The following is a 20,431-nucleotide window of genomic DNA, read 5'->3' on the forward strand; positions in this document are numbered from 1 at the left end:
TGCCGCTGCCTGAAGAACGCGGCAGAATCAATGACGAGGAAGCAGAAGCGTGTTCGGATGACGTACCGAGAGACCCACTTCGTACACCACGAGACTTGTAACATTAGACGATGGCTAGGCAACGGATTAGCTATTTGTGTTTAACTTTCAATATGTACTTTTACACACTTTATACGATCCCGTGCTCGTGTCAAAATGAATCAAGCATTTCTTGCAACACGAAAGCAATAATGATTCAAACTCTAATAAATACTCTTCAGTCATTAATCTTAGAACGTTACATATTTTAATTTTATAAATCAGATATCTGTAAATGTACGAAAATTTCGTTAGTAGTTATCGTTGGCCAAAGCAAAAAAGCACTGCTGTCATTACGATAAAAAACGGTAGCGTTTACATTATAAATATGTAAAAAGTACAGCTGTAACTTTAACAAGCTTAAAGATAATTTTGTTACTGTTCTTCATATTTAGTCGAGCAATTGACGATCATCATGCCCATGCATGCACTGTTATTTCAAGAGTGAGCAGAATAAGCACGTTATGTACATAAAGTCCTTGCATCCTGTGCGATTTGGCACAATAGGCGATTATCTAAAAGACAGCGTTTAGATTTCTTGAACGGACAGAGTGCGCTTCCGCCTGGCAGATTGTCAACAGACTTTCTCGCAAATTCCTCGTACGTTCTCATCGCGTACCGGGCATCGGTATCATCGAGGAGGAATGGTACATGCAACGTGAGCATGTAGACATTAAGGTGTAGAGGACCGCGAGCGCGACGTGAGACGGTCGGAAAATCTCGCGGAGATTGCGCTCGAGAACGAGTCGGAAACTCAGCCCCGCGGGGCAACTCCAACGGGATCCCACGAAACTGAAACAACGTTGCGCTTTGTTGCAATCAAGGTGGCGGAATGAAGGAAGTGTGCACGACCAGACGAGGAGAGCACCGCGAGCGTCGAGCGTTGAAGGCGGAATCGATGGATGGAGAAAGAGAAACGAGAGGAGCCTAACGAGACACGCGAGGAACTACCATCGGTAGAAAGAAAGGCAGTATAAATAGGTGCGGGAATGTGAAGTACGAAGATACGTGGGTCGAGCCAAAGCGTGGTCAGAAAACACTTCCGCGAGGATATGCTTAAAAATGAATCCGCACGAACGAAAAATAGACAGCGTAAACAATTCTTTAGAAAAAAGAGAAAGAAATTTTGTGTTTCGTTCTTATTATTATAGTGATAAGATTATCAATCAAAAGTGAAGAGAGTCGATTTATAATTATATAGCACACTATACATTTAACATTTTACTGTTGCTTTATTTTTTGGAAGATTACACGGAAAGAACGATTTTGTTGAATTGTGTGATTTTGTTGTTTGTGTCTAAAAATTTTGCTGAATACAGGTCTAAAAATAATTTTTGTTCAATAATCCAAATAATTTGCTGGAAAGTTAAAAGTGATAGGCATTGCTATAAAACGTTTTGATATTTAAGCATTATGACTTTCCAACAAAATTATTTCGATTATTGAACAAAAATTATTTTCTGATCTGGATCCAGCAAAATTGTACTTTCCGTGTACATTAAATCATGTTACAATAATAGTTTGTATTTCTACAGTTACATTCCGTTAAACAAAAACTTATTCATTCACTGTATTCGCTTTTCATGAGTCATCGGGAACGATCATTCAAAGTAAACCGTGTAAGTTCGCTTTTACCTATAGCTACGAAAGGGCAATTCACCTCTAAGGGTCTCGCGCGATCGTACTCACAACAGTCCCGTAAGAAGAGACGCGTGCGTTTTACTGTAATTAAAATTAACAACCGGCGGCACGACGCGTTTCTTACCGTTTATTTCTCCCGTTCGAAGCACGCCGGAGCCCATTAGTTCGTCGCCCATCGTCTCCGCCTGCCCGCGTACCAGTCAGCTAATCGGCGACAAAGCCGGCAGCTTCGCCAACTACGGGATACAGTTAGACATACGTGGATCCGGCCAGCTGAGCGAGCCACGAAGACGGGCGGAAGAAAGGAACGGAGGGAGAAACACGAGGCACGCGAAGGGAGAGCATGAACGCCGAGGTGATACCTTGGGAGGTAAGAAAAGGTATAGCGGGAGGAGGAGAGTGTACAAAAGAGAGTGTACGGTAGGTGTGTGAGACGTAGAGAAACAGAGAGGAGCATTCATTGAGACGGGAGAGAGGCGGAAGGGACCCGTTGGCCCTTTTGCAAGAAGAGGAGCTATATAAATGGATGGACGCACGAGAAACACGAAGGCGTGCGAACTGAGCGTGTAGCTCATGTTCAAGTAAGTGGATAGTTAACGTTAATGTTCCTGCAAGGGGTCCCTCCTTAATCGAGACACAAAAGAGTCGCGCATATCCCACACTCGGTTGCAATTAAAGCGGCCCGAGTGCGCTTTTCCCTTTCACCCGGTTACCGTTGCAGGACGCCGCTTCGTAGGAGGGACTGTTACATGAACGATATCAGGCGATGCCGAAAAAAATTAGTGACTTTACTCGAGCCGAAGCGAAGTTCGATGAAGTGATTTCCCCGTTTCGTATCGTAAAGGTATTACATATTGCTTTCAATCGATCCCCTCGTAGATTAATATCACTTTCAAGTTTATTATTACGAGATAATAACGCGATAAATCCACCATTACAATGACACTTACTGTACCAGGAAAATCGAATGCTCGCGGGTATTATTCGTTCGACAGTAATGATTCTATCGCGCAATCGATCTCTGCATTTAAGACTCTCTTTTGTATCCTTTATTCTGTGAGTGCTCCATGTATCACAAAAAATATATATTTTGTACATATGAACAACAATTATTTTTGTCCGACATGAGTTCTCTGAAATATACATGCTCGTTTAAAAGCTTAAACGATCATTATATATTTTCTATGGTAATTTAAGGCAAAGCGTGTTTTCGTGACGCGAACACTAGCGGGTTAATCTTCGGTCAAGCTCCTTTCAGCTATCGTCCAGCGACTACCTCTTCCTGCCGTGCGCTAATCGACGACAGAGAGCAACAACTGCGCCAACTACGGGAATACAGTTAGATATCCGCGGATCCGGCCAGCTGAGCCTCACGAAAGGGAGAGAAAGGGACAATACGGGACGAAGAGCTGCAAGGAGAGCGGCCGAGAGAATGGCGCGCTCGATAAGGCGGAATCACGGTAGAAGGGAGAGAAACGGCCTGCTACGGGGAAGTATCTGCCGGCACTCGACGAAGTACGTAAATAGATGCACGGAACGGGCAGAAGATGCGGGGGCGTGTGAACCGAGCTTAAGAAGCCCTACGTGGTGGATGGGTGTGTCCCAGCTTCCGCATACTCCTCCGCGGTCACCGCGTGTTGTTATCTTCCGCAACGCGACGCGAGAGGCAACGGCGCGGCGGAGTCGCGTGTGTGGCGTAAGCGCACGTTTCTGCCGTTGCCTTTATGTGGAGCACCTCAACGCGAGACAAAGGCTCACGATAAAAGCGCACTCGCCACCATCGCACCAAAAGTATTTAAATTACGAAGACCTACGAGCAACCTTCTTTCAGATCCTAAGCGATATTTCTTTAAATACAAAGAAATGTATAGATTCCAGATAGATGTTTAGCAATAATTTAAGGCGAATACAGAATTATAAAAACAACTGTAAATCATCGTTTCTAATCCTTTCGTTTTTCTTGACAAATTTCGATGATCTATTACAAGTCAAATATCTTTTTATCGTGTCAAATAATTATGGTAAAAATGATCTTTGTTTGTGTAACTTTATCTCGGAAAGAAATTTGTATTTTTTAAATATACTTACCGGGAAGGGACAGGCCACATGTGAGAACGTATTCCGGCAAGTCGTGGATAGTCCTTGGTGATGCTACTTCGTCGACTCGCTTTTTGGTTCCTGAAACCAGATTGAAGAATCTTGTTACTACCACATCCGCGATAACAAGGCTATCCTTTAACCATTTGCATTTTAATTTGACAGCTGAATTGAATACCAGCAGAAATCGGTAATTGAATTCAATATCATGTAGGGCCAGCCACACAAAACTGACAGCTGAACGAATCTTGATGTGATTCATCGAGATTCGTTCGCCCTCAAATAAGATCGAATGACTGCTCTGTGGTGAATTGAAAACCAACTGACAATGTTATAATTGAATTCATAAGATCATTTTGTAATTAAGATTTTTTTATAAAGTTAAAAAATTAATAGAAAATTTGACTAAAAAAAGAAACAATTTTATTTGATAAAAAGAAAGAAAAATATCGATGACGATCAATCTAGAGTCATTTGATATACGATGCGCCTTAATTAATATTCGCAATTAAGCATTCAATTGACACGTGCAGACACATTAACATTTATAAGTACTTATTAAAAATATCAATATGTTAAATAATTAATTATATAACTTTGGCGTATTAGCATTCGAGTAGTAGCTTCGATTTTCTTCTGCTAAACAAACGTGCACGTCATGCTAAAATATAAAAATAAAAACACGCATCACCACGATGAATAATGTCGGCATGCTTCATCGAACCATTAAATACGTCTCTACGATTAATATCCGCTTTACGAGATACAAAGATCGATCGAAGCGCGCATTCGCTACCGAAACGAAGCGCGCTTTATCGATTAATCGCGATGGAAGCGTGCGCATCGGTGGCCCGATGGCGAGCACGTACATCACGCACGTGCGCGTATATATGTACGCACGTGCACGCATGCATGCAGAAACGGACATCGGACCGTGCTAGCCCGCGAGCTTGACCTTCGGTTGAGAGGCTCCCTCTAATTCCACCTTTTAACCCTCGTCACCTTCTGTCAGAGACCAGTGAAGGTGAACGGCGAAAATGCACGCATATATATTCGCCTCTTCTCGAGCGTAGGTATATATACGCATCGCGATGCATCACGCGCTCGACGAAGCACTTTCTACCTTCATGAGTAACACGTCGAATAATATGTATCTCACGTCGGTATTTTAAATAGCGTTACTACCGCGAGTAGCCGGCGCGAATACCGGACGTCTCATTCATGACGGCGCAGAAATAATCGAAAGTAAGCGAGCGCCGAGCGGCGTCTCGTCAAAGCGCATTCACTTATGCAGAACTGCGCGCCGGAGATCTCGCGGGAAATGTAATCAAGCGTAAATCAACGCCGCTCGATTTGCCTTTTCTCTATGCTGCTTTCTCTCTCTCTCTCTCTCTCGCTCTCTATCTTCCTCTCGCACTTCCTTTCTTTCTTCTATTTCTCGGAGATCGACGACAATATAATTGATGCTGATTACTACTGACGCATTATTAACACGAGCGGCTCGGACCATTCTCCGCGGAAAAAGTTTATCGTTCACACCTGTAGACGTTTAGTACCGGTCGTTAAACCGGTTACGGAAAGTTTTCTCACATAGTAACGCGGACCGCGGTGCCACCGTGTCGGGCGTCGTATTGAGGAAGCCTCACGGTTTTCGCACTAATCGCCGGCCACACGACGCCCCGTGTGTACTCAATTAGCGGACCGCTATTTGCACACGAACGCTTATTAAGCGATTATAAGACGTTTCACCGGGAACGCTAATTGCGGGTTCGCGCGGCCTCGCGACGGTTCAACTTTATCGCGTCCTCGCTCTTGTTAGGTAAATTGATTCGCAGCGAAATCGGGACGCGATTGCCGTTCACGATCCTTGCCCGCGGGCCGCGCCGACTTTACGCCGATGCGGTAAAAGCGCTTCGCTACATTAAACGCGCGCGGAGATACGATCAATTAATGCCGTGCGCACGCGAGGAGCGACGACGTGCCCCGCGTTCGTCTCGGCTTGTCTGCCGCGGACGCCACGCGAAAACGCACGTGGACATGTGCGGGTAAAGTGAGTTGTATCGTTAACGCAATTTGGACTTGCGAGAGAACTGTCCGCGAAAATTATGCGATCAGATAAGAAATTTGTTCACATAATTTTATTCTTAGAATTAATTGGAGCACACGTATAAGATCATATTACTCGCTCGCATCTCTGAAACATAAATCGCGAATTCTTTTAATGTGTCCAGCCGCTTGTAATTCAGTAGCCACTTACACCTTGATATATTCAAACTGTTATTACTTCTCTTAGGATCTGCGATTTAGAGAAAGTACGTTAATTTCTAAGATAGTCTGTGTGTAACGTGGATATTGTTTCTAATAATAATGAAAAATTAAAAATATAAATCGCGACGACTCAACAACAAAAAATTGTATTTCAATTTCCGAAAGAGTATTTAAAAAGGGGGACTTTAATCTTTCATATTGTCTCAAACAAAATTAAACTTTTTTTTTTCATTCTGTGTATGAATTCAAAGTTGAAACGTTTTGTGAACTTTACGCGATTGATTTAGAAATAGTGATATTTAGAGTAAATTTTTTTTATAAAAAAAAAAACAGTATCTTTAGTCTTTAAATGTTTAAAAAAAAATGGCTCTACGAGCTTATTTTTCACAAAGTTTAAATTTACGTCTCGTCATTGAGTTGAAGAGATCTGTTAATTTCATGTAATTGAGAAATGTAATTTTCAACAAGAGAAAAAAAATCAAATAAAAAACGCGTATTACACATATCCGCTAAAGTGCTGCTAATCGCGAACAATTTCAATCAATCGCCATGACGTTATACTAACTACTCATGCATATCGCCCAAGCCAATTACCGGAGAATCCACAATGGCCGTCTCTCCTCGTATGGCTATTTGTCCCGGAATTATTCTACCGCAGGCCATATTCAATCAACAACCGATAACTAATATTGTTTTTCTCACATAGACGAGCACAGCAACTACAGTCTACTGTCGTCCGAGTTGCGAGCTAGCACAATCGGAAGTTCATTCTTACGTTTACAGAACGGCGATGACGGGCGGCGTGACACGCGACCCAATTTCGCTGCCAGGTGCATTCACGCGACTGCGTTCGCACATGCAACGGACAACGCGGACCGGTCCTCACTACGTACCCGCATAGCTCGGAGCGGAGAATGACTTCGCGAATGCGGTTTTGCGGTATGTCGGCAGCCGTAGTGAGATTCACATGCAAATTTCCACGCTCGAGCTCATTACGCGGAGGAATGAAGCGGGGGCGGGGAGGGGAGGAGGGAGAGAGAGTGTGTTAATTACTCGGTAATGACGTCCATGGGCGTGTACATTTTACGAGACAACGGACCTGACATCGTCGTAAACGCAATTTTGCGGAAGGCGTTGTCGGCGCAACGGCGAAAACAAAGACAGACTGTTAAAAAAAAAAAACACGGTTATCGGTGATTTATCGACGACAGTTCTCCGAAGAACTCATCCATCACTCCCCAATGGAACTGTAAAAGAACGCGTGCGAGGCCTCTCGGCTCGGTTTCTCTTTCATCGCTCTATCGCCTTCTATGGAAAACTGTGAAAGAGCAGTTATCTGAACAAATACGTAAATCTTCATCGCTCTAATCTTCGAGCCAATGGTCAATAATGTACGCAATGACGCTCTCTCAACGTAGTGAAACAATGTACAAGCTTAACAAACGGTACTGGCCTGCATGCATTCATTTTTTATTTTCCTTTTTAATTCTCCGTCGATTGTAATACCAATGCGAGCAAAATCACGCAATTTATCTATGGAATAAAACACAAGCCACGTGTACGTAAAAAAATCCTTTTTTATTTGAAATAAAATATTAAAATATTAACATTTTTAATTTTAATTTTTAATATATATTTACGTTTCATATTTATATCTCTGCATTGAGTTTCACGTATCTTTGTATAATGCTTCGTTCAAATTTACCGATATTATTAGTTAATTTGCAGATAATTTTGCAATTAATTAAGCAAATTGAAATATCAGTGGAATATTATGTACAATACATGATTGTTCGACATCGAGAAAAAGTTAATGTATATCACCGTGAGCGGTATCTAAGTAACAATAACGATTAATATACCCCACACAGCTGATTATAGTATAAAATAACGTTCCCCTATCCGTGAATTAACGGAAGCGAGTGTCGTTTTATTTCTCGCGATAGGAACTTCCGTTAGGGCAAGCGCGATTTTATTACTTTATCATTATTTTATCAATAGAGTCATAAATCATATGTTCGATCATATTTACCTATTTGTTTCATTATTAAGAAACAACATAATGAGGATACGAGCAGTTGGAAAATGGCGTTCCTCCGCGAATTTTCTTAATTCATAAGCGCGCCGCTCTTCCGCCTGCAGTGTAATTACGTTTATTCACCGTGGTAAAATAACGCGACGCGGGGACTTTATCGTGGCGGTCCTAACAATTACGAGTGAAATTAGTCGTCGATAATAATTATAATTAAGTCGAGTACGTGTCTCAAGGTAATAAGCGGGAAGTGATTATCGGCCAATAGATCGGTGGACATTATTTATGCAAATTGCACGTAGCTACCGCCGCGAATCCGCCATCGTGCTCGTTATCGTGCTTCCCTCCGAGCTGTTTCAGCTCGAACGGAGGGACGATTTCTAATTTCTCGTAGCCGTCGAAACGGACAAGCTCGAAATCATTGGCGGATATAATCCGCGCCATCGGATCGCCGCTGATCGATACGGCGTCGGTCGTAATTGCCGATTATCACGCGAGGAAAAACAGCTGACGAGGCCCGGCCGCCACCGTTCGGCGATAATGCGTCTTTCTTTGTTCGTAGCGCCGACGAAGAAACGATCGGGAGACACGCGACCGTATCTATTAGAGTCATAATTTAAAGTAAACAAATTTATATACCGCGAGAATCGGGTATCCCCCGAGCGCGGGATTTCGCGGAAGGGAATATACGGCGGCATCACGCGAGAGACTGCATCGCGCACCCAGCGGTAAACGTCCACGGTGATTTGCGATAGAAAATCGCAATTATACTTCTGTAATAGAGGCGGCTGAAGGAGATTACACGCCGATACGCGTAAATCGCCGCGTTTTAGATTAGAGACTCTCATATTATATAACTTCCGCTCACTTCAAAATTTGTGAATAATCCCTGCTCAGTGTTACACTCATGGATATTACGTGACTTAATGTAGCCTTAAATAACCATTTTGCTTAAAAAGATGTTGATGATAGCGAGAGATTGAAGGAACAAGAAACGTCTAATGAACGTCTTTCAATCAATTAGAGTAGAGTAGAGTAGATAAATGTGAATGGATACAATTGCGCATATAACTGTAAGCAGAAAATAATTGTCGAGATGTGCGTTAAGTGTATCGGCGAGAAATAATTTTCTCATTACAGCTAATAACATCAGGGGAGTTCATAATTCACTTGAGCGAATGAACCTCGTGCGAGCGCGAAGCAGCTTCCTTCTCTCGGATCTACGTGGGATCATTGACACTGCGAATTGAATGGAAAGGAAGAAGGGAGAAAGGGAAAGAAACAGAGAGAGAGAGAAAGAGAGAGAGAGAGAGAGAATAAGAGCGGGAGATATATGGAGAGACGATCGAGGTCATCGATACGCAATCGGATGCCGCTGTTGCACACGCCGTCCGTCGTATTTAAACGCAGCCGACGTGTTCCTAAAAACGAGATAGAAGCCATCTTTTATGCAGTGACCGTCGTCGAAATCGCGAGATCGTTCACTACTTGATCGTCCATTCTGGCGATTCGAGGCCTTGTCTTATCTCCAAGTTTTATCGCAGGAAAGTCGGCACAGTTACATCCATCGTGCTAAAATTTTCCTCCTCGATAATCCTGAAGTAGATTGGTGACTGTTGTCGATTGCATCGCTAACGTAGTTTTCCTTTCACGAAAACAGTAAATAAACGCGTCTTTTCTAAAAACTGGATAAATGTAAAAACTATTACATAAAGACGACAAAAAGTTCAAAAAAAAGTTTGAGATTTTAAACACATTTTTTATATACTTTTTTAGTAACTTAAAATATCTTATGAGATATAAAATACAAAAAACCGAAAGTATATAAAAAATAAAATTTATTTTTAGAAAATTAAATCTTATTCTTTTTTTAATAAAATCTTTTCAAAATATATTTTTTTTCTCAACTGATAAATTTATGTACAACTAATATACGTTTATTAGGTATCTAAATAAACCGAGTAACAAATTACATTATTAGAAAACAAAGAAAAACATAGTTAATAATACAGCGGCATACTATCTAATAATAAAAGCGCAGCCTATAACATCGAACTAATAATTATTACCTCCAGGATAATACCACTTGCCATGACTTAAGCCGATTAATCACGTTAGCATTGGGTCAGTTTAATCCCAGTTTTTAGCGTCTAACTTCCGCGCGCGCGATTCGACGCGCGCTAGCACGCGACTTAACGTCGTGATTTATAGCGCGAAAGTGCAATCAGGCGGCGCGCGATGATTTTATTTAGTGACCTCTCCTCTAGCACCGGCTGACAGTTATCGCGATACGCGACAATTAGGAGCAGATGATGAAAAACGGCGTAACAAAATCCGCCCGTCGTTTTTACGCGGCGCGCGAGGAGCAAGTGTAACGATTTCGGTTTTTGTTCCTCAGCTTGGCGCAGCGTGTGTCCCTAATCGCTTCACTTTATACGGGCGTGCTCCGTTCTTCGCGCGCATCACCAATCTACACTTCAGGATCAATCAGAGAGAAGACCGGATCGAAGCACAGGAACGGAAGAACGCTCCTCTCTCGCACTCGGTCTCGTTTCGCCCGCGGTGCTTGCTCTTGTATTTGGGTTAATGTATGTTAACGCATCAAGTCCGAAACCACTCCCAACGCCATAAATCTTCGTTCTCGGATTTATTGTCGCTACACTAGACACAGTGTATCATCTCGCAAATAGTTTCAACGCGAATTATTGCCAGACCTGAAGCAAGCATTATTCGCGAGGTTACTCGTGATTGCTTCAAGCTTCAATTGCTAATCAAGCAAGATACTCGAGTTTTTTTGTGCATAATTTCAATTTCTTATAAGCAATAATTTTATTTTATTTTATTTATAATACTTATATACTTACTATTCATTATTTATAATTTAATATTTTATTTATAATTTGATTCATAATAAATATATCTGCAGCACAAAATTTTAGAAAAAAGAATTTTCCTTTTCTTTGCTAGCATTTACGTATCTATAAATTCATTAAAGAATTCATATTATAAATTATTTTAAATTGTAAACAATATACGAGCCTCCAATTCATGAGACTTATCAAATTTTCAAAAAAATTTCATGTTTCTTAATTCATAACTGTTTTTCATACAATGTGAACAAATTCACATAAATAATACAGCATCTATTCTTTTACAAATCATACTCGTTATATCGAAAAAGTTCCATTGTGTCTGAATGCAATTCAATATCTCATCTCATAGGATGCGACTCTCTAGAGATTTTATGACGTCTTACTATTATGCAGATATTTAAAAAAGGAAGCGAACCGAGTGATGACGTTCGGATTACTGCTTTACTATCGACAATGCCATTGTTGATGTAAAGAAATATCCCGTTTCTCTTTATCAGATGCACATTCGAGCCAGATAATTTCATCGTCTCCGTTAACCCTCTCTCGCGCTCGCATCAAATCGCGAAGCGTAAATACTTGCGTGACGCCTACGGAGTCCATAATGTTATTTTAAAATAGAATTTAAAATTAGAATTCTCTGATATATTTCTTCCTTGGTAGACATACACCACTGGTCTACTAGTTCCAGCAGAATTTCAAAATATAAATAAAATATGATTGTTATCAATAATATAAGCGATTTATTTTAATTTATTTTAAAATTAATTTAAGATTGCCAATTATTTTTACTCATTTATTAAGCAATATAATCTGCGATTAAATAAGATAATTTTATAGTAAAGCCATTCTCTGAGAAACTATTTTTCTTTCCCATTCACTGATCTGCTCGTTCCGTCGTTATTCCTGACGAGTTTCGTTTAGTGCCGATATAAAAGCATATGAATATATGAATACATGTTTAGGATTACATGGTATTATGGTATATACGATATATTATAGGCTCCGGAGTCTGTCACGTCATGCGTCTGAGAATTCTTAGAGTTTAATGCTCCTCGCAGGTCCATCTTCGACGTGGCTGCGGCAGTGCGAACCTATTCGCCGGCAACGAAACCGCCTCTATTAGCATAAGGCGATAGGTGTCGCGGGCCGACGACTCGATTGACTCGTAAGCAAAGGTTGATTGGATCCTCTCGCTTTACGATGCGCCGTTTGCAATTTAAACGTTTCCATTCGCGACGTCTCGGGGTCTGGTGCAGTGTGTTTCCGCGTGTCTACGACCTCTCGACATTTTCCCGCCGTTTCTTTGTTGTGAAGATACGAGGGGTGTAGGAACGCGCACGACAATTTTAACACTAGAAAGGCATCTCTAACGGATGTTTTGATCATTGGAGAATGGCAAAGGAATATTTTAAGAATTAGAATTATGCCGATGGAACGTAATGCTATATTACGGTTTCATCTTTTAAGAGACAAAACTCACAAGGTAAAGTAAAATAAAATAAAGCATAAAGCTTATTTATATCCTTTTTCAATTTGCTGTAAGTTTTTAATTTTCAGTATAAATAATTTTATAAATGTATCTTCGTTTAAGAAAGTAGAAAATAAAAAATTGCAGAGGATCAAAATTAATTTTTCCATATGTTCATACACATACGTACACAATAATTTCTCCCGCCGTTCGCCCACACTTGCTACTCATTAGTAATACGCAACAATCAATAGCGCTTCACACTTGAGCAAGCCATGTTTAGAATTGGCATATTTTGGAACGCGTGAAGTAGGCCGAGCTGAGATGGTAAAAATTGCCACGTTATTTCTAAGTGTAAGTTCTAATTAAAATAATGTAACTCTGTTTAGATCGTGAACGGGATATAGTCTCCGTATGAATCACGCGCATAATTCGCTAAACGGTTAGTCGGAGGATCATGAGCGATGTCCTTGTCAGATCCGGTAAGTCGGACACCGTGGCTCCTTGGGTGGTCTTAATCTTCAGTCTCTCTGCGACTTCCTTCATGCAAGCACCGTGACTCTATTGCTATAGAAATCCATCGAGTGCCCATGTATTAGAAACTGTTTAGGATCCTTATATGGAGTTTAGCGTCTTTACGTGTCGCGGCGCGATTGAATAAAACGTTATTACGTTCTCATTTCATTTCTCCGTGTGAATCCAAATGTGAAACGAGCAAAACGTCACGAATGAAAAATAAATAGCGCAGCTTGAAATAATCGTTACAAACAAATAACACTTTCTTTCAAAAATTAATATAAGACTAACGAATAAAAATTTCATCAAAGTAGAGTTTGTGAATATTTAAAAAAATTTACTCCATTTTTCGTTTTAATATTAAAAAAAAATATCTTCGAGATGCTGTACATCTCTGAATAATAATAAAAATATTATACAGAAAACGTAGCATAGGAATCGAATGAATTCCCAATACAATTGACAATCTCCTTGAACCTGACCGATTTATCCTACGACAATTTTTCCGAGCATTTTTCCGACGTGTTCACTATCTGGAGACATCGACAATGAAATCTGGCGCAGCCGGCTGTTAGCGGAAGCAGTTAACATCGCAAATGGAAACTGGAAACGATTTATGCGATGGTCAACTTTCAAGTTCGAGAATCTCTCGGCGCGTCGATTCTCTAGGAAGAGTCTGTAGAATGTCATTAGACTTCCTTCCTGAATGCGGAGCGTGCTAATTATTGAGGTTTGCGCGTAATTTATCGATCATATGCCTGATATCGCATGGATCAGATTTTACAGCCTTGTATATTCCATCTTCAATTTTTTCATCTCCTTAAATCAGTAATATCTATTATCTTTGACTCTCACACGAGTCTCACATTTTCACCGATCGATAAGACTCGTTTTATTTCCTTTGAATTTAATGCGTAAACTCTAAGTTACAAATCTTGCTTAGTACATACATATATCCTTCAAAAATCGTAATATGTAATTCATTCATTCATTCAAAGAAATTCATAAAAAATGTTTTAATTTTACAAGTCCTCTCTTTCGTAACAAGTATTCAACTCCATAATTTCTTTCGTGTTTTTAATCTAAATAAAAATAATTTTACTATTGCTAATTAATGATTGATCTGTATATATGTATATTGGCACAAATGCATTTGAATCCAGTGCGTACAATACGCAGATAACAAATATAATTAAAATTACACAAAAATATAGCTTTTTTTTCTACAAAAGGTAGTTATCCCATATACTGTTAGTTAACGTCTCTCCTAACCGTAACCGCCGTAAACCCCTCTTACGCGCGTGTTTTACAGCTGATGCCACTTCAATCAGGGTACGAGATTTTTTTTCCATGCAAAAAAAGACCCTGTGCAGGAGGCCGCGCATTAATAAGAGGAAGTGTCTAATGGACTTCCGCTGCGTTGTTCTTTATTTTCTATAGCGTCCGCGACCGCGCGTTTGTTTGTAAATAACGTCATGGCGTAATGGGCCGTGTAATGCGGCGGCATTTATTCGGCTCGTTGAAGATCGCTTTATTCACGGTCGGATCAAAAGATCCACCGGCGGCCGTGCTACCAGATTTTACGATGTCGTGATGGCAATTTGATCGCTATCTGCATTATGATTAATAGCGACACAACTTCCCTTTTCCACCTGAGATCCGAGGTGCGGCTCGACAATTGACAATAATATAATACAAGAATTTTGTGAAAGCGGACGAGACGTTCATCAACAAATTGAAAATCCAACGTAAGAAAAATATACTCTTACACATTCATTTAATATATAAATAAATCTGTAAGTTTATATCTCCTATATACACAAACAAGCAATACCGTTAGCACACACATTCTTTCTCAATATAGAAATAATATTACAAAGATGGATTATCTCTTGTTTCTTGTCAGGTTGAAACAATAAAACGTATTTATTAATTTAAGAAAGAATTTACTACACCAGACTTCTCGATTGGCAATTGCCATTCCGAGAAAACTTATGATCGGCGATACGTAACTTAATCAAAAACATCATATTAACGTTTCAGAAGACGACGTTTGCAGCGAATGAAAGACGCGGGGGAGAAGTTCATCTAACTCAATCGTCGTCGACAAGCGTAATAAGGCTCCGAATTAATCCAATTGTCCTGCCCGTAATTGAATTGTGTAAGAAGCGAGAAATCGATAACCACCCTCGGCTGGGATATACGGGTCTCGGAGGGGCAAACAGTTGGGCAATCGTTGTGTTAGCTCGTGCAAACAAGCAACCCCGCGACACTCGGGACGCGACGAACGTTATAATCGCGGAATACGAACGGGCCGAATGGGCGATGATTCCTCGCTTTCTCGTCCCATACTCGACACCGCCGCGCATCGAACGCGGAGGAACGCGCCGCGAGAGGTGAACAGCCTCCATTGTAGAAGCCGCTTGATTCCCGCTTAAGTAGATATGATTGAGGGCCGCCGTGGGGACGATCAATGAGCTACTAAGTATAGCCGGCCCATGAGTCCGGCGAACGTTCAATCAACCCGCGCGCAACACGGGATACACGGCTCGCCCGATGTACCATCACGAAACGCTTCAATTGAATCGCGAAACCCCCGGATACGCACGGTGGCGATGCAGAAGCTCGCGGCGATACGTCACGCTCCGCTAACTGTTCGCTCTTGAGCCCGTAAGCGATCGCGTCGCGAAAAATCACACCGTTAGTCGCGATTCAGCGACTAAAAAATAGGCAAGAGAGACACGTGTGAAAATCCGGCAGCTATAAAAAAAGAAAGAATACATCGCGATGCAGCTCAATCTGCGCGTAGCTCGCAATTATCACATATGTTATAGATATTTCTAAAGAGAGATGCGACGAGATAGATATACGTATTTATATAACCTGACGCAATGTCGCTCTGTTAATTTATATCTCCGATAATTAAAAACTATTATGAATTAGCGGCAAATATGTAGGATTAAAAGATCATATATTCTTTATGGGATTTCGTTCCGTAAGAGGAAAATGGTTTTTTTTTTTTACCTGAGCGTTCGTAGCGCGGTCAGTGAGTTAATAAGGCGATTACGAAGGAAAAGCTGTTAAACCTCGGTAGCTTTGGCGGCTCCGACATTCTTCGCGGGAAAAAGAAGCGTGGGAATGGTCGACCGTTCGACAAGTACGTCTCGATAACGAATCCCGTAAAATTTACTGGCTTTCACATGCCTCCGACGACACCGAGCAATAAAATTCCGTGGTGCAGCGCGAGAGACAATAAAGTGGGCGAATTAAATTGCGTCCTAAGTAGTTTCTCTTCACCTGCGCGGTATAATAATCCACCGCGAAAAATGGTGTTGCATCGATATCAGCTGATCGTTAACGCGTATTTATATTTCGTGCTATTTCTCGCTTTCGCGCAAAGAACCTTTGACTTCCAGCCGCGCCAAGAACGTCGTGTCGCTCAGCAGCTATAATTACCGTTAGAGTAAGTGTATGTTCTAGCGAAAGACTCATTTTAGCTTTTCCAACAAAATACTCTTGTAAGTTCAAATAGATACACAAACGCCGGATGGTAAAGAATATTATTGTCACATTTTTGTTAAACATAAAAAATGTGATCTTCTGTTTATTAATAAAAACGTATTATTAATTTTGTACTTTTATTCCACCAACAATTTCCACCAGATTAATCACGACAAATTTTCAAAATATCAGAGAAAGTTCTATTTTTGTATGTATTCTAAATAATGAATTTAAGAGAAAGAATTCAAAGTAAAGAATAATAATTGAGTTTACTACTAAAATTAAGAAAATGTTTGATATCTGCATATTCTCCCAAAATATTAATTAAATATATAATCTATATATGATAAATACATTGTTAATAACATTAAAATCGGAAACACGAAAGAGGGAGAGAGAGAGAGAGTGGGTCGGGCATTCTAGGGTGTTAAGAACAGAAGCTGAGAAAAGCCTTCGCGAGTATTCCCCCTCGTTCTTTCTACCGGTACGAAGTAGGTATGCGTTGCGGTTATTGCCGCTGTTAAAGTCCAAGTTGATGATTTTCTCGGGCCGGCCGGTCGCGCGGCAACATATAGTATCTTGCCGCATTCTTCCTACCTGTGTCTTGTCGACCGTCTGAGAATTAACCGCCGCGATACGCGGCGATACGAGATCGGTTCTTGCGGGAGTCAGGATCTCGTGGCGCGACGCGTTCAAAGAATTTCTGCGAGTCGTGAATTTTTCTGTCTGAAACGAGAAAACGTGACGCAAAGCAAGTCGTGGATATTTAATTGAGCGTCGAGATATCCGCGGAGTGAAAACAGCTTCCAGAGAATCGTGGAATACGTGTCGAATTATGGAAACACGTCGATCCATCATCCAAAGTTGGTAAAAATTTATAAAAAGAATGTAAAAATGTATATGAGTTTTCCAGTAATCTCGCATAACGTTAATCCGGTACTGCGGGAATCAGAAGTCTAACAAATTTTTTTATTGTTATAATCAAAACTTAATAGAAAAAATTATTATATAAGTAATAGAAGCTTTGCAAAACATTATTATTTTTAACACACAATTTGCAAGATGTCTAACATTAAACAAAATATCAGCTATTACAAAATATGTTTAGGATCACGACCAATTTTCTTTTCATGATATACATATAATATCTATTGAAATTGCAATTTCAACATCAGTCTCAAGTACATATCTCAATAATTAATCAAATAATGCTTATATGATGTTCTACGACATATGTATGTAGAATTAATTTCACCTTAATATAGTCCATTTATTTTCTACCGTATAATTGCATTTTATTCTCACAAGATTTACGAGAAAATGAAATAATATAAAAAAAGCTATTCTTACAAGATCGACTTTCTCAGAAAATCTAAGGGATAGCAAATATTCCCTTTTATTTATCTATCCTTCTCTCTCTTCCCACCGAGTCCGCCGACCTTCGCGCGCCAAGACCAAAGGAAGCGAAATCGAATGCATTCCAAGCTGCCGTAAGTCATTCCCGACAATATCCTCTATTCACAGCACCCTCGCGCGTGGGTAGTGGCGTTTATGTCGCGCGATGGGCGGATTATGTTCCACGGCGTGCCGACAAACCCGCGTGTAAAAAAAAACGAACGGATTGCGCCGACGAGACCGCCGAGTCGCGCCGTCAATGAGATATCCACGTGCTAATGAAACACGACAACCGGCGCAAAGGCATGTCCGATCGCATAGCGTGGTGCGCCGCGAGCCACGCCAACTATGCAGGTTACGGAACGATGACAGCAGAACGGACGTTACGGGAAAGAGCGACGACCGGTTTTTTTGCCAAATACGCCAAAAGTAGAGAGATAGAAAAACAGACAGGATTATCTCTGATTAATTTCAATATCGTCAATATCGAAAAACTGTTTGTTATTAAATCGTTTACTATTATTCATATTTTTACATCTAGCCGTGCACTGGCTAAAAAATGTAAATTCTTATGTCGCAGAATTTATATAGCATTTATCATAATTCAATATAATTATTTAGATTATGATAACTTATTTCGTATTAAAACACAAATAAACAGCAGATCTTCCTAAGATTCAACGTAATATTCTTTAAGCGTTAATTTCGCAAAATCTAATTTTAAACAAAATTTCAACAATTAGATCGCAAAAAATCTATCATTCTGAAAATGCTTGCTAATAAAGATTCATGAATGTGAATTTGGACACTTCACGACTTTCTTTATTCAATTTTTCCGTTTGTCGTTAACGCTGCAGAAAGTTGCCGGCTCACTGTCGTATCTCATTAGCACGAATACTCATTGATGAGTTCGTTACTCCGTTCATTCACTGTCGGGGCAGGACGCTCGCCTCTCGCATCGCAAACACTGCCGACACGCCGCCGCGCCGCGCCGGTCGCAAGGAAAGTCAAGAAACGTGTTCGAGCACGTATGTATATCGAGGTTGCTGCGATGAACACGCGTAAATCGGTCACAATAATTCGCAACGGTCCTGAACTTAGGGAGACGCGAACTAGAAGATTATTGTTACGATAATTACACTCGTACTCGACGCCCGCATGTTTTGCGTGGACTATTCCTATACGGCGGCGAGTGCACGATCGGGGTTAGTGTGGCATCGTAATATATAATATTCTCATTTTCCGCCTCTGAAGAGATCTTAATCATTTCTATTCGACTTAATGTTATTTTTTAGTCAGTCTTATAATAATTAATAGAAGAGAAATAATTTTAATGATAACATAACACGCGATATTTTATAAAACTGCATTTCAACTTTTATCTTTTTATCTTTTAAATTATCATAATGCTGTAAAAATGTCTTTACATTTCAATCAATCTAATAAATCTTTATTAAATCTGTTATTCTCAAAGTATTATTTGTTTAAAGAAAAATCGGAATTTTTTTATATATTGCTTCTTTCTGATCATCAAAAGAAAAATATGTAAAAATTAATTTTCACATATATATGTAACTTCCAATATCTTAAATTATTATATCGAATTCTTTTATTCATAATATTTGCACTCATTAAATAGATTGTGCTATAAATTATGCTTAAATTAGTTCTCCAAAGATATCTATGAACTTAGCGCGGCAGTTCTGTGCTGCTCTAAAACTATGTTTTCATATGACAAATGAAGAAAGAATTATCCGAAGCCGAAAGAGCTTAAAAAGGAGAGCTCGCCAGAGGGATGACACGAATTATGTGGTGCGTAAAAAGTCGCGCAACGAAACAGCGAATGCTGTAAGCTCATTTTTACGTCGACGGCCGCGAACGTGGCGTCGTTTCGGATAAAAGGGTCTTGACTTTGCAAACCTGTCGGCGGTGGTTACAAAAGAGGCGGTCCGAGACGAGCGTGGGAGGACGCGAAAGAAGATCGGCGGCAGAGACTTTAACGTACGGGCCCGGTCCAGCCCGGTCGGGTCCGTATCCGCGAGTAATTCGTTTGGCCAGTTCCATGACGAAAGATCGAGTGACAAGCGAGTGCGCCGACAATTTGCATACTCGTCCGTTACAATTACGCTTGCGTCGCCGGCGTGAGAGTCATCGCTCGTTAACGATGCCCTCGGGGAAACGGATTAAAACCGGGATTGTGACACGTGACACGAAAGTTTGCGGCACCGAGAACCGTGTAACAAAAAATACTCACGATTCAACTCGAGTGAGAGACTGCATCGTTCGCTCTTAATTGTCCGATGTATAGCTTTGAAATAAAACAACGAATATTTGAAAACTGCAAGACGAATCGTTAAAAATGCAAAAATCCGAAAGAATAAAATTAAATCTATAGTTTCACATGCCAATATGTAATAATATAATAATAATAATAATAATTAAAAATCCAAATGATAAAGGCGATTAATTCAGTAAAAGCGTAAATTAATGTATTTTTTGAAAATAATTATGGATTCCTGAATATGTCTATCGATTAAGCTGTATGAAGTTTCTCCCCCCCCC

At 40.4% G+C, this 20,431-nt stretch overlaps 1 protein-coding gene across 2 annotated transcripts in view; it reads right to left on the reverse strand.

The window, feature by feature from the left end:
• LOC105455945 overlaps positions 1 to 20,431 on the reverse strand; it is a 287,400-nt gene that overhangs the window by 113,520 nt on the left and 153,449 nt on the right. For both annotated transcript variants that reach the window (XM_011699655.1, XM_011699656.1), the window contains exon 6: positions 3,808 to 3,897. In XM_011699655.1, the coding sequence (XP_011697957.1) occupies positions 3,808 to 3,897 (90 nt within the window). The remainder of the gene's footprint in view (positions 1 to 3,807; positions 3,898 to 20,431) is intronic.

This window comes from Wasmannia auropunctata, unplaced genomic scaffold (genome assembly GCF_000956235.1).
Source record: "Wasmannia auropunctata unplaced genomic scaffold, wasmannia.A_1.0 LD335828.1, whole genome shotgun sequence".
Taxonomy (NCBI): Eukaryota; Metazoa; Arthropoda; class Insecta; order Hymenoptera; family Formicidae; genus Wasmannia; species Wasmannia auropunctata.